Source organism: Rhinatrema bivittatum, chromosome 3 (assembly GCF_901001135.1).
Source record: "Rhinatrema bivittatum chromosome 3, aRhiBiv1.1, whole genome shotgun sequence".
NCBI classification, from domain to species: Eukaryota; Metazoa; Chordata; class Amphibia; order Gymnophiona; family Rhinatrematidae; genus Rhinatrema; species Rhinatrema bivittatum.
Window position 1 is genome coordinate 566,664,251 of NC_042617.1, and position 15,985 is coordinate 566,680,235.

General features: G+C 44.1%; 1 protein-coding gene across 3 annotated transcripts in view; it reads right to left on the minus strand.

The window, feature by feature from the left end:
- The window catches only part of LOC115088352 (nuclear receptor coactivator 7-like), an 83,165-nt gene that overhangs the window by 14,238 nt on the left and 52,942 nt on the right, over positions 1 to 15,985 (minus strand). For all 3 annotated transcript variants that reach the window (XM_029596533.1, XM_029596531.1, XM_029596532.1), the window contains 2 exons: positions 11,327 to 11,452; positions 6,897 to 7,049 (listed from right to left, as the gene is read on the minus strand). In XM_029596533.1, the coding sequence (XP_029452393.1) occupies positions 6,897 to 7,049; positions 11,327 to 11,452 (279 nt within the window). The remainder of the gene's footprint in view (positions 1 to 6,896; positions 7,050 to 11,326; positions 11,453 to 15,985) is intronic.

Here is a 15,985-nt window from a genome sequence, read left to right on the forward strand (position 1 = left end):
AGCCCAGCATCCTGTTTCCAACAGTGGCCAATCCAGGCCATAAGAACCTGGCAAGTACCCAAAAACTAAGTCTATTCCATGTTACCATTGCTAATGGCAGTGGCTATTCTCTAAGTGAACTTAATAGCAGGTAATGGACTTCTCCTCCAAGAACTTATCCAATCCTTTTTTAAACACAGCTATACTAACTGCACTAACCACATCCTCTGGCAACAAATTCCAGAGTTTAATTGTGCGTTGAGTAAAAAAAAACTTTCTCCGATTAGTTTTAAATGTGCCCCATGCTAACTTCATGGAGTGCCCCCTAGTCTTTCTACTATCCGAAAGAGTAAATAACTGATTCACATCTACCCATTCTAGACCTCTCATGATTTTAAACACCTTTATCATATCCCCCCTCAGTCGTCTCTTCTCCAAGCTGAAAAGTCCTAACCTCTTTAGCCTTTCCTCATAGGGGAGCTGTTCCATCCCCTTTATCATTTCGGTCGCCCTTCTCTGTACCTTCTCCATCGCAATTATATCTTTTTTGAGATGTGGCGACCAGAATTGTACACAGTATTCAAGGTGTGGTCTCACCATGGAGCGATAGAGTCATTATGACATTTTCCGTTTTATTCACCATTCCCTTCCTAATAATTCCCAACATTCTGTTTGCTTTTTTGACTGCCGCAGCACACTGAACCGACGATTTCAATGTGTTATCCACTATGACGCCTAGATCTCTTTCTTGGGTTGTAGCACCTAATATGGATCCTAACATTGTGTAACTATAGCATGGGTTATTTTTCCCTATATGTATCACCTTGCACTTATCCACATTAAATTTCATCTGCCATTTGGATGCCCAATTTTCCAGTCTCACAAGGTCTTCCTGCAATTTATCACAATCTGCTTGTGATTTAACTACTCTGAACAATTTTGTTATTATGTAAACCGATATGATGTGTACTTTAATGTCGGTATAGAAAAGCTGTTAAATAAAATAAATAAATAAATAGAGAGCAGGAGAGAGCTGCTATGGGGGGAGAGCTCTCCCCTCCCCCGTTGTCTCCGCAGCCCAGTGCTCCTGGGGGGACTGGCTTGGATGGAGCTGTGGAGGATTCTGAAGGGTACGACGAGGGGGCACGACTCCAAGGGGTCTTCTTCGTCGTTCACCTCGGATTTTGTGCTTTTAATGCACAAGGCTTTCAAGGCCCTCAAGGCTGTTAAATCTCAAGGGCCCAAGGCAGGGCGCAAGGCGACCGCGTCAGCAGGACCTGGGTATAGGTCTTCTTCGGCCCGGAAGTGGGTTCAGGCGCCGAGGGAAAGCGGAGCGCCTAAAGAGAAGCGTCCACTTCGGTCAGTGGTCTGTCCAGGGGACAGCAACTCTTCGGATCAGTCAGATGAGGGGGAGTCTCCGCCACAGGCTCCTGATCAGGGTCCGGAGGGCGATCCAGATACCCAGGCCCAACCAAGTACATGGGCTCGCCTCCGGTGGAGGGTGATGACCCCAAGGTGGTTCGCTTGTTCCGGAAGGACGCACTGGGACCCCTTATCCTGGTCATCCTGGAGGAGCTGGGAATTGAGGTCCCTCAGGAAGATTCCCGGTTTGGTGCTATGGATTGGTGATGGTGGGACTCCGAGGTCCGGCTCGGTCTTTCCCATTTCATTTGTCGGTGTCTGACCTCTTGTTTAGGGAGTGGGACACTCCTGATCTGGGTTTGAAGGAAAGTTGGACTTCCAGAGGACGTGCTGGATCTCCTGAGGGTGCCGAAGGTGGACGCTGCCGTCTCAGCAGTAACAAAGAAGTCTACCATCCCGGTAACAGGAGCCACAGCCTTGAAGGACTTGCAGGACTGCAAGTTGGAGGTCTAGCTCAAGACTATTTTTGAGGTGTCAGCTCTCGGTGTCCGGGCTGCCATATGCAGCAGTTTTGCGCAGTGGGCCAGTCTCCACTGGGTCTAGGATTTGCAGGCAACCGTAGCCCCTTTAGACGCCCAGGCAAGGCAGGCTGGACGATTGGAGGCCGCAGTGGCTTACAGTGCAGACTCGCTTTATGATCTTTTGCGGACTTCTGGGAGGACGATAGTTTCCGCCGGCTCCTATGGTTGCGGAATTGGTCGGTGGATGTTTCCTCTAAAGCAGGGGTCAGGAACCTTTTTGGCTGAGAGAGCCATAAACGCCACATATTTTAAAATGTAATTCCATGAGAGCCATACAATATGTTTAAAACTAAATACAAGTAAATGTGTGCATTTTATGTAAGATCACACTTTTAAAGTACAATAAGTCTCTGAAAATATTACACCAGGCCTTAAGACACCAATACATCTCCTATTAGGAAAACGGACCAAGTCAGGCTGCTATAGAGTCCTACACAGAAACTACACGCCAGCAGAAAACCTCACCTGAATCACGTGCTGTCCCTCACCTAACATAAAATAAAGAGACCAAAACGCATAACAAGAAGCATGCAGACAAAAACTGAATTGGAAACTGCAACAAGCCAGAGTCTCTGTATGCAGTGTAACAAAGGAAAAAAGAAACATCACACATCCTTATAAAACAAATCAAGAAATATAAAATCATCAGCAGTAAAACTGTACTAACAAAAAGAACATATTTCGAAACAGCTGATGAGTGGAATATCCAATAATTAAAAACTCATATAAAACATTTCCAGATACCAACAAAATATTTCAAAATAGCAGACACAAAGATCCAGTAATGAAAAATAATAAGGATACAAAAATTTTTTTGCTCTGCATACCTGGGAACGTTTGATATCCAGGTGTCCTGAGATTGTTCTGAATTAGCAGGAGGTGGGGTGGTTTGCTTGGAACTTTCTCCTCTCTGTCACATACCAGCGCTCTCTCTCACACTGGCTCTCAATGACACACCTATACACACATGCTCTCAGTCACTCACATATACAAATGTTTTTTCTCTCTCACTTATATAGGCTCTTAATTACACATTTACACACATGCTGTCTATCTTTTCACGCTTACACACACACAGGCTTTCAATCACATAAATACATGCTGTCTTTTTCTCTCACACACAGACTCTCATTCACATGCTTACAAACATGTCCTCTCTTTCTCTCATTTACACACAGGCTCTCAATCACATACTCACATGTTCCCTCACCTAAATCAGCTCTCAATCACACACAGACACACATGGTCTCTCTCTCTCATTTAAACACAGGCTCTCAATCACATACTCACATGCTCCCTCACCTAAATCAGCTCTCAATCACACAGACACACATGGTCTCTCTCTCTCATTTAAACACAGGCTCTCAATCACATACTCACATGCTCCCTCACCTAAATCAGCTCTCAATCACACACAGACACACATGGTCTCTCTCTCTCATTTAAACACAGGCTCTCAATCACATACTCACATGCTCCATCACCTAAACCAGCTCTCAATCACACACAGACACACATGATCTCTCTCTTACTTATACACACAGGCTCTTAATCATACATACACATGATCTCTCTCACACACAAAGGATCTCAATCATACACACATACTCTTTCAAACAAACAGGTTTTCAATTACAAACTTACACATACAGGTTCCCAATGGTAAACTTACATTCATGCTCTCTCTCTCACAGGCAGGATCTCAATCACAGACATACTCTCTTTCACATATACAGGCTCTCAATCATTCACATACATGCAATCTCTCACTCACACACACAGGATCTCAAACACACACGCTTGCTCGCTCATTCACTCTCTCTCTCCCCCACCCCCACCCCAGGAACTCGCGGCAGCAGCAGCCTCCTCCCAACACTAACCTCCTTCATTTTCAGCCCTCGCGGAGGCGAAGGCGGAGTCCCATCGGCCGCGGTTGAAGATTTTCATTTTCCTCCGAGCCGCGCTGCAGTCTTCTTCCCGCGCAGGCACCCGATGCTCTCCACTTCCTCTTCCGGGCCGCGGGAAGAAGAGAGCACGCCGGTGCTCTCTTCTTCCCGCGGCCCGGAAGAGGAAGTGGAGAGCATCGGGTGCCTGCGCGGGAAGACCCGCGCAGGCACCCGATGACTCCAGCGCTGGCACCCGGCTGACACCCGATGACTCCCGTGCAGGCACCCGGATGACTCCAGTCGGCGTGCTCTCTTCTCCTCCCCCCTGCGGCCCGGAAGAGGAAGTGGTGAGCATCGGGTGCCTGCGCGGAAGAAGAGACCACGCTAGTGTGGTCTCTTCTTCCCGCGCAGGCACCCGATGCTCTCCACTTCCTCTTCCGGGCCGCGGGGGGAGGAGAAGAGAGCACGCCGGTGCCGCTGACTCCAGCTGTCCTGCCGCGTTCCGCCCGGGCTGACAGCATTTTAAGCCCGGGCGACGGAGGACCGGGGAGCAGCTGGGTCAGCGGGGGAACCGCGAAGTATGGCGACACGTGTCTGCGAGCCAGATGCAGCCCTCAAAAGAGCCATATCTGGCTCGCGAGCCATGGGTTCCCGACCCCTGCTCTAAAGCATATTTGGGTTCTCTACCCTTCAAAGGGAGACTGCTTTTTGGGCAACAGTTAGAAGATATGATAAAGTCGATGGGGGAGAACAAGATCTGTAAGCTGCCAGAGGACAGGCCCAGGACGAGAGGTTCCTTTGCTCAGTGGGCGAGGGCAAGGCCGCCAAAATTTGTGGAACCAGTCCTTTCGGGGCCTGCAGCCCTCCAGGGAAGGAGCCCCCCAGTCTCATAGGGGGTCCCAAGTCCTCACAATGAAGTGCGGCCGGTTCACTCCTCGGTTCCAAGAATTGGGGGAATGGGCCACCGTAACATCGGATCAATGGGTCCTAAGCATCACTGAACACGGCTACGCTTTAGATTTTGCATGTCTGATCCACAACCGCTACATGGTTTCTCCATGTTCTTACCGCCAAAAGAGGCGAGCAGTACAAGAGATCCTGCAGCGTTTGCAGGATCTGGGTGCCATTGTTCTGGTTCCTACAGGAGAACTCGGGCGCGGGCGTTACTCCATCTATTTCATGGTGCCGAAAAAAGAAGGCACATTTCACCCCATTCTCAATTTGAAGAAAGTCAAACGGACGCTGAAGGTGCCTCGTTTTCGGATGGAAACTCTGTGCTCGGTGATAACATCCGTGCACAAGGGAGAGTTTCTAGTGTCATTGGACCTGACGGAAGCTTACTTGCATATACCCATACGTCCGGATCATCAGAAATATCTACGGTTCGCGATCCTCGGACAACATTTCCAATTTTGTGCACTTCCGTTCGGCCTAGCAACGGCACCCAGGGTTTTCACCAAGGTGATGGTAGTAGCAGCAGCGGCTCTGCGACGGGAGGGCATACTGGTGCATCCCTACCTGGACGATTGGCTGATTCATGCAAAGTTGGAAGACCTATGCAAGACTGCGGTCCAGAGGGTACTGCAGAGGTTGACCTCCTTAGGCTGGGTGGTCAATCCCGACAAGAGTCATCTGGTTCCTTCCCAGTCGCTGGAGTTCCTGGGTGCCAGATTCCATATGGTCTTGGGCAAGGTTTTTCTTATGGAAGAGAGGCTATCCAAGTTGGTTACCCAGGTGGAGTTGTTCAGGTCCATGCTTCGACCCAGGGCCTGGGATTATTTACAGGTTCTGGGATCGATGGCTTCCACACTCGAGCTGGTCCCGTGGGCATTTGCGTATATGTAAGTTATGCGAAACCGGCCTGCTGCTGGTGCACACTTCCATGGGACAGCGGCGGATGGTGCTGTCCCGGCCCACCCCTTTGGAGAGGCCCGGCACTTTATTGCGTAATGGGGTTACGCGTGTGGCCGGGTCCTTATGAAAAAGCGCGCAAGGCCCGGCCATGCACAAAACCCCTGGTTATTTACACACGTGGCCCTTTTAAAATTGGGCCTACAGTGCATTCTGAAATACAACCACTCAAGATGACGACTAAAAACGTTTCCTTTCACTATCTGACTGAAACGCCTCGTATAGTTCTAGGGGTAACACATTCCATACAGGCACCCCTGGGATGATGCTCTTTTCGCATCACTGCCAAACGGAATTTCTTAAATGAAGGCAATGCTAAATGTCCTTTCATCTTTTGCGTGTTCCCAAATGGGAAGTATTGTCTAAACTAATCCCCGAGTGGTATTTATAGAATGTAATCCTACAGCCTCATTGGCTTCTTTCCCAGGTACATATACTGGTCCACATTTGGTGGACTGACAATACAGAATGCACAAGAATCAGTATTATCTGGCTCTTTGCCAAGTTAGTGGAGAAATGAATGCAAAGGTGAGGAGAAATTTAACATTCATTCTTTAAGGTTTGTTTTGCACATATACCAAGAATTCAGTATTGTGGAGACACACGTCAAACCTAAGACTTCATCCCCCAACAACACAGAACTCATCCACCCTCCTGTTTTTTTATGCTCTGTGATGATGATGTAACTTTCTTTTAACTGCTCACGTCTAATACCTTTATCCTTGATGTAATTTAAAGAAATGTTGTAAATAAGTTACCTATGCTATCTTGGTTCCTCCTCTTTCTCTTTACTTCTGCTCTTTTACTCCTCCTCCTTCCCGCCCCCTCTCCTCGCCTGCTCCCACCCCCTGGTTCCTCGTTCATTGCAATTCCTCCTTTCCTGAGTTAATTGTAAACCAGTGTGATGTGTCTCACAAACATCGGTATATTAAAAGTTCTTAAATAAATACGTAAGTAAATAAATAAACTGTTTTATGGGTAACCATAGTAGTTTCACTTTTTTTTTTCTCTCGAAGAAACAGCCCAAGCTTCTGTTTTCACTGAATATTTTGACTCATTTCCTCCCATTTGAATTTTGGGCCATTGTGTTTTACGTCTATATACAGTAAAATAAACGCAGGCATTTATATTACATGGCATGATTTAAATGTATGGGTGCATTGACATTTCCAAGTACCTGATTGTCCATGTCTTTAACCACAAGCAACACTGGACTGTCGAGAGATGTCAAGTTGCGGTAGAGGGTTTTCAGGCTGGTCCCGTGCTCCATCGTGCTGTACGCCAGCTGCCAGGGGTAGCCCTGCACTCGTGCAGGCAAGCGCTGTGCAAGCTGAGCAGCAAAAGAGGAAAGAAAGAAGCACACGTATAGATATTCCCACTGCACCAGGCAACACAATGCATACGCGTAAGAAAACAGGGAGGTCAGGATGCCTGGGAATTACAAATTACTGAGAGAGACAACAACTGCAGGATTCACAATAAAGGAAATCTGTGGCCAAGGGGAGATATATGGGCCTGGTGGCTTCAGAAGCAGATCTAGAACCAAATAGGAGGAACTCCAACCTCCTCCTTCCTTATGCTCACAAGTCAATTAAGAATGTTGCCCAGGCCCCCGCTAATTTAGTTATCAGTTTATTAAATGTTTTGTCTGCAAACAAGAAATTTTCTACAATAAGGGGTAGATTTTTAAAAAATACGTGTGCGCGTGCTACCCGGCACACACACACACATGGACGCGCGCATGTTTAATCAAGCATTCTCCTTATCCCAATAACTTTTCTTAACTTTTCAATAATCGACCTCAGGCCCAACTCATTCAATTCCGAATTTATCCTCCTATATTATATTGTATTTAAATTGTACTCTCCTTGCTCCATTGAAGTTATTTATTGCTCTCACTAATTTATTTTATTTATTTCCAAGTTAAATCTTCCCTGTTCTCTGTAAGACATAATTCTATATTCTGTCAATTTTTATTGTTACAATGTAAACCGAATTGATTAGTAACTTTGTTACTAGAACTTCGGTATATAAAACTGTTAAATAAATAAATAAATAAATGTTATAAAATCGGTGGCGGCGCGCGCCAGGGGGGTGTGTGTGTGTGTGTGTGTGTCGATTTTGTCAACATTCGCGCGGCAACGCATCGGGGCCTTCCCCGGTTCCCTCCCAGTTTGCTCCAATTCAGGAGCGGACTGGGAGGGAACTTTCCTACCCACTATCCTAACCTCCCTTCCCCTCTTCTCCCCACCCTCTAAAAACCATTTTTAAATGTTTAATCTTTTATTTTTCAAGTTACTTCAGGGCCCGACCTGAAGTAACTTGCGCGCGCCGGCAGGAGTTACGTGCGCGGCCAGGCCTCTTCTAAAATGCGGGCGGCGCACGCAAGGCCCGGCCGTACGCATAATCCCCGTTTTTTTTTTACGTGCGGGGAGTACTTAAAATCCGGCCTTAAACGATTTGATTCTAGACTAGGGTACTGGTAATTTTTGTATCTCGGAGACATGGCAAGACTGTTAGGATACAACAGCTTTGTCTTTACTGTGTCTCCCATGGCTGTTTTGTCCATCATCAGCCTAGGCTGGGGGAGAGGGGGCTCGATGGGGGACAGTAGTCATTATTTACCGTGATTCAATCCCACTTTGCATCATGTCCATTCAGGGAGGGGTGGCTCATTTTTATAAACTAAGGACTATCATGAGATAGGGCTCTTTTTGTTATACAGACCCCTATACCAACTGGTGTTGCCTTTAAATGATATACTAGAATCCATTTCAGAGGTAATGGTAGATTTTCCTTGGCACATTAATTCTATGGGATTTTAACTTCCATGCAGAAACTACATTGTCAGTTTGGGCTGTGCATTTTACCCTTAATATGTCAACTATGGGCCTTTAACCTGAGAGGCTGGCCACGCACTAGATTTGGTCTTTTATTTTTATTTATTTATTTATTTAAAACTTTTCTATACCGTCGTATAGTAGAGCACCATCACAACGGTTTACAGTCAGGCACAAATATGTGGTTTCTCAATTATCCATAGGGTGCCATTATTATACGGTTACATAGTTCAATCATATACTTTAAATGGGGAATGGGTGTGGTTACCATTTATGATTAGCTGTCTTTCTAATTTAATACTTAATTGTGAGAAAATAATAAAAAATAAGTAATTCTGCTTTTTTTCTCTTGTTTACTTCCTGCTTTGTGTATGTGTTGTTATTCTGCTACCTCACTGTGAAATGCCTTTTTGAAAAGCCATGTTTTTAAGCCTTTTTTAAAGAGTTTTAAGTCCTTCATTAATCTTAATTCCAGGGGTAATGTGTTCCATAATAATGGTCCTGCCAATAATTCTGAGCCTAATAATTTAGGAGTTCATTTTTAAAGAAGTTAAGTGCGTAAATTGTAAGACACTATTGTAGCAATTTTCAAAAGCTTATTTACTTGCTTAAAGTGCAAGTATGCATGTAAATCCTATTAATAATTCAATAGCATAGATGGTAGCAATTTTCAAAAGCCCATTGACATGCATAATACCCAGTTTGAAGTATGTAAATCCTTTTGAAAATGATTTCCTTAGATTTTAAGCTACAAAATATTCAAGTAAATCCCATACCTTGGTCTGATCACTATTTAATCTCCTTTAATCTTTATTGTACTATCTCCAGTACACTGATAAAGGTCATTTTAAGCGACTTGGGCCCAGGAATAAATTGACTCCTGGGGGCTTATTAACAAATATACCTAACCTCCTTAATCAATGAGCAGATAAATCTGTAATCGATCAGGCTGAGATCTGGAACAGAGAACTGAGCAGTGTTATTAATATATTCACTGCAGTTATCCAGTCTTGATCTGCATCTTGGTTTACCTTCAGGGTCTAAATGGTAGAGGAAGATGTTTAGAATGCCAAGGGCGCCAGGTAGAGAATGAAATTAAGAATGCAATTTGTAAGGCATATGCTAAGGTGTATGGCTGCCAAGTAAAATTACTTTGCTACTGCTATTCAGTCATCCCTAAATCACCAAAAGGAAATATTTCAGACAATAAAATGTCAGTTACAGCTATCTTGTTGCACTAAATCAATCACTAATTCAGTTTCCGATCATGATAAATTTGCAATCTATAAAACCAGGGGGAAGTGGGCCACTTTTCAAGAGATTAGCTGTAGTGAGATCCAATGTATCCTACAGAAGATATGGTCTACTACTTCTCTACTAAGACCCTTGCCCACCGTGGCTTGCCAGAGGTGACCTGTATGAGGCAATGACATTAACAGTAAATGCCTCTTTGTGGGAAAGGAATCTGCCAGATACACTGGAAAAAGAAAGAATGAATTTACGTCTACAGGCAATTTCTGAGTGGGTGATCGCAAATACGTTCAAACTTAACCCTACATAAATAAAGGCAAGGTGGATTAACAGTGATAAAAATACAGGTCTGAATATCCCATTGATGACAGATGGAATGACTTTATCACTAAAAAAAACCACAAGTATGTAGCTTTGGAGTCATATCAGATACGGATCTATGATGGAACCACAGATCTCAGCGACTGTTAGGCAATCTTTTGTCCAGCTAAAAAACCTGTGTCAGATTTAACTTTTTTTTTTTTTTTTTTTAACAGCTGATTTTTCACCAATTATTCATGCTTTGGTAACTGCTTGTGCTTAACGATGGCAATGCACTTCATGCAGGTTTACGTAAGGACATATTCAAAAAACGCCAACTGGTGCCCAATAGAGGAGCCCTGTCCGTTGGCAGCCTCTCAATTAAGAGATAGTACGAGTCCGGTCCTGAGGTGTCTTCACTGTCTACCAATCGCCTTTTGTATCCCAGTTTAAGAATTCAGTTTCGTAGTAGCTTTGAAAGCCTTGCTGCCTCAGGGATGGGTTAACTCCTCCTGCTCCTGTCCAATCTCTCAGGGCAGAGACTTTTCTTTGTGTTCATTCTTTGAAGGGAATACAATTGGCGGTAATACCCGCGCTCAGAGACTGTAAGTCCTCCAAGGACTGGGAAATACCTACAGCGCCTGAATGTAATCTGCTTTTGAGTGCCAAGAGGCGGAATATATAATCAGATGAGCTCCCCTTAACAGCTGAATTTTATGGGTTTCAAAGACTTACTTAAAAGCTGGCTATTCCAGCAGACTTTAACTCTTCCCTGAATGAATATACTTTTATTTATTTTTTAAATTTCTTCTAGATGTTAATGATTCATTTATGAACTGATACAGGTTTCAGATGAGATATATAGCATTCTTTTGGAGTACGGTATATGTCTTTTTTTTAATGGTATGCTCTTTGCCATTCCTCGCTTTGGGCTAACACTGTTAAGGTTGATACGCTGAAGTAAAATAAAGGTACACAGAATGCAAGAAATAAGCTTGTGCTATTAACTGACATGCACTGCCTTTAGAAACAGTGGTTTGCGCGCACACAAGACCGCGCCCCCTTCACTGAAACGAATGAATACTTTCAGAGGCAGCTTTTAAAATTCACCGCTAAGATTAAAATTACATAAAAAAACCCCAAAACAATAATTAGAAACGCGTCTGCTCCCACAGGGCACTGCTGTGGGAGTCAGGGTCCCTGGCACAGACTGTACCTTTTCAATGTGCCCGTCCTCGAGAATTCCACTTTGGTGCTTCAGGTCGGGCAGGAAGTCTTCAGCTTCCTCATCACACAAGCTGCACGTGCTCCTCCGGCGCTTGGCCTCCTCCACTGTAATAATCTGGGACACACGCAAATGGCAAATGTTAAAACGGGGTTTGCTGGTCCCTTTCAGGCCTCCCATGTTTAGTATCTGGAGAGATGCAGACTCAGAACACCGGGGCTGCAATAAATGATGTTTGTATTGCTCTGAAAGTCTACGCTAAAGACATTCGTTTCTACCTACGGCGGGGAAATAAAGTAAACTCTACAATAAAATGTTTATTATAAATCTCCCTGCTGGCATGATATCCTAAAATAAACTCTTTTCAGTTAGAGAGGCGCTGGCTGAACTCCTCTCCCTTTAGTCCGAAAACGAGGCTAATGGTAAAAGCATTTTTTCATAGCGCTACAGAGAAGATTTGTAGAATGTTCTAGTTTTGCTTCCCTATTTTTTTTTAAAGACCATTAACAAAACAAGTTATAGAAGACTGAGACAAACGTGCACATGTGCGCGTTTGTCAGCCCGCGCCCAGGGATGTAGCTATTTTATTACTTGCGCGCGTACGTATATGCGCGCATGTTATAAAACGGCCTGGCCGCGCACACACATGCACCAAATTTTAAGCGGGAGTGTGCGAGTGCACGCAGATGCCCCTTCTACTGTGTAAATTGGGGAATTTTAAAAGGGGCGTGCTCCGACACCATTTCCAGTTTTACCAGTTCGTCCCCAGTTCGCCCACTTAAGAGAAGAGTTCCTCCAAACCTCCTCAGTTCAATAGCCTTCACTCTCCATCAGTTATCCCCCACCATTCAAACCCCACAGATCTGCCTATTTATCTTTATTTTATATCTTACACAGCATCCATAGCAGAAGTTACAAGGAAGGGAAGCCTCAGCGCGCAACAGATCGCATGAGCGTTAATGCGCAAATCTCAGCTTCATGCCCTGCCCTGAAATTGCCCATGCCCGCCTATTTTTTGAAAACTTCTGAGATGTGCGCGCTGTGGCGTTTATGCGCGTATCTGGGCGACTTTTAAAATCCACTTGACACGTGCAAGCCCAACATATTTGCGCACCCCCTAAATAATGAGCGCATTGGGCTTTGAAAATTCACCTTTAACTGCATCACAACTTTCAGAGATAATACATAAGGCTCAGTCCCCTTCTTCCCACATGTCACCTGCACTATAAGGCAACTTTCCAGCACCTGTTGTCTGTATTATGAGGCGCAAAACTAAAATTCCTTTTTAACCTTCACAGTTACAAAGGAACAGTAGGCAAGAGAGATCTGTGGGATTTCTAGAGCATAGTTCTGATGCCCACTGAGAACATTAGATACCTTACAGGCAGTACCAATATACTGGGCATTTCAGGTAACAGCCGTGTGCTGCCATTCTATCAAACCCCTTAGTATACCAACAAGTCAAAACAGGGAAATGGCACTAAATATTCAGTGATTTAAAGATTTTTTTTTTTTAAGAGGAGCATTCTCTCTTACCTTTCTACTATATATTCCCAATAGCAATAGTCTGGGATAGGATGGAACTGAGAATCAGAGATGTTGTTGTATTTTTATTGCTAAGGTACGGTATGCTGTACAGCAGAGATGGTTAAAAGACGTCCTCACATTCTGGCCCATGTTCACAAATGTGGATAGCCTTACTGTGTCTTTTTCCCAACCACAACTCATCCCCGCTTCAGCCCTCTTCTGACACCAAACACGTAACTATGATCCTAACCCAAAAAGCACACACTCCAATTAGATAAGTACATACAATTTGCCATACTGGGTCAGTCCAAAGCTCCATCAAGCTTCCACTCCACTCATTTTAATAGACCTCTATCATTTTTCCCGTCAGCCATCTCTTCTCCAGGCTGAAGAGTCCTAATATCTTTAGCCTTTCCCCATAGAGCAATCGTTCCATCCCTTTATCATTTTGGTCACCCTTCTCTGTTCCTTTGCAAATTCTGCTGTATCTTTTTTTGAGATCTGGTGACCAGAACTGCACACAATACTCAAGATGAGGTCACACCATGGAGTGATACCGAGGCATTATGATATTCTGTTTTATTCTCCATTCCTTTCTTAATAATTCCTAGCATTTTATTGCTTTCTTGGCTGTTGCTGCACACTGCACACCTTAATCCTTTTCCTGAATGGTGACTACTAATGTGGAACCTATGTGAATTTTCAGCATTTTTACACAGGATCTTGTTGATTCAGGATAGTATGTGATGTTATGAATATATATATAGATATATAAACCATCAATATTTTATAATGGTCTGAACATAGGATAGGATTATGTTTCATATATATTTGTTAGATGTTTGAAAATTGTTTTATATGCAATGTTATTGTAATACATTACTGATATTCTCCACCCTGTACTAGGTCTATGAAGAACAGATTAGAAATATAAAATAAATGAATATTCAGCTTTTATTGACAAACTAAAGACTAGCAAATCACCTGGGCCAGATGGTATACATCCCAGAGTACTGAAAAAACTTAAAAATTAAATTAAAAACTCCTGAAACAATTCACTTACATCATAGTATAGGCCTGGCTCTATAAAACTAACAAACATAGAAACATGATGGCAAAAACGACTGAAAAGCCATCTGTCCCACTACTTTAGCTTTATAATTCCATAACTCCCTCAGAGATTCCCTGTATTTATCCCATACTTTTTTGAATTCAAATACCATTTTTGTCTCTACCACTTCCACTACCCCTCTCTGTAAAGAAATATTTCCTAAGATTTCTATTGAGTCTACACCATTTCACCTCCATCTAGTCCCCTTTCCATTCAAAGTGGCCTGCCTCCAATGCTTGGAAACCTTTGAGATATTAGAAGTACTCCAAACACTAGTATTAAATTACATTTGAAAATACTGGTTTTATGATATTTCACTGACTCACTGACTGTGTATTGCTAAAGATTTGCGATCATAATATGGCCTTTGTTTTTTGGAAACAAGATAAAATCTTGTGACTGAGGTTCATCCCCCATTAGTTTTCAGTTATAAATCTGAAACAATAAGGAATGCTGACCAAAAGAGTAGAAAACCACCATTTTGGAAACAGTTAACATAATGGAGAAGGCTTAGGAGCTTCTGCGGTTATATTCAGTATACAAGTAATATAGGGGCAGATTTTCAAAGGGGTACGCGCGTAAGATAAGTGTGTAACCCGCAAAACCTGCCCCAAGCTCCCCCTGTGCATGCCGAGCCTATGTTGAATAGGCTCGGCGGTGCGCGCAAGCCCCGGGACGCGCGTAAGTCCTGGGGCTTTGCTAGGGGGGCGTCGCAACATTCGGGGGCATCCGGGGGCGTGGTGCCGGCCCGGGGGCGTGGCCGAGGCCTCCAGACCAGCCCCCAGGTCGGGTGATGGTGCGCCACCAGCCCACCGGCGCAACTTTTCAAACAGAGGTAAGGGGGGTTTAGAAATGGGCCGGGGGGGGGGGGGGGTGGAGGGAATGGAGCCAGGCTGTGCGGCTTGGTGTGCGCAGCCTTGCGTGCGCCGACCACGGATTTTAAAAGATACGCGCGTGTCTATTAAATCCAGCGTACTGTTTGCGCCGGTCGCGTGAACAAAAGTACACGCTGGCGTACTATTTTAAAATCTGCCCCATAATGTAGAATTTACAAAAACTGCAAGCAGATAGTTGTTTGGAATATTTTTCGGAAAAGTTTTAAAAGTCACTACCACTTCCACTACTTCTGCAGTCTAGATATGGGTGGCCAACTTTGTTCCTCAAGAGCCATAAACAGGCCTGGTTTTCAGGAAATCCGCAAAGAATAAGCATGAGATAGTTTTGTATACGATGGAGGCAGTGCATACAAATCTATCTCATACATATTCATTGTAGACATTCTGAAAAAACAGGTCTGTTTGTGGCTCTTAATGACCAGAGTTGGCCACCTTTGGTCTAGACCAGTGGTTCTCAACCAGTGTGTCACCAAAAAACTGACATAGCAAGCCTATGCTTTCTATAACAGCCACATGTGCTTGCTGCTTGAGGAGAGTGCAGAGAAGGAGCTGGTACTTAAAATTCCTCATCACTGTTCCCTTAACCCTGGCTATCACTGCTACCACCAGTCCAAGCAAGAAATGTTGCAGGCATGCTGTATCCTGCCCCACCATTCCTCCTCCCCCTCCCTCCCCCGCTTCTTGGCGTTTTTCTCTGTAGGTTTATAATTTATGGTCTTTAATTCTGTATTAGATAAGAGTTTGCATTCTGCATGTTTGACAGAAGTGAGAGATTCTGCTAACTAGGATGTAGATTCTGTGTAGGAATCTAAAGCAGTCTGGCTTTCTTTGATTTTCCAATAGTAATTTTACCAAGTTTTATACTTGCAGTCTTGCTTTTTCCATAGGAAAGGCTGTAGATATTCAAGTCTTGCCTCACAAATCTGCTTCACTTTTTTGAAGGAGTTAATAAACATGTGGATAAAGGTGAACCGGTAGATATAGTATACATGGATTTTCAGAAGGCGTTTGACAAAGTTCCTCATGAGAGGCTTCTAGGAAAAGTAAAAAGTCATGGGATAGATGGCGATGTCCTTTCGTGGATTGCAAACTGGCTAAAAGACAGGAAACAGAGAG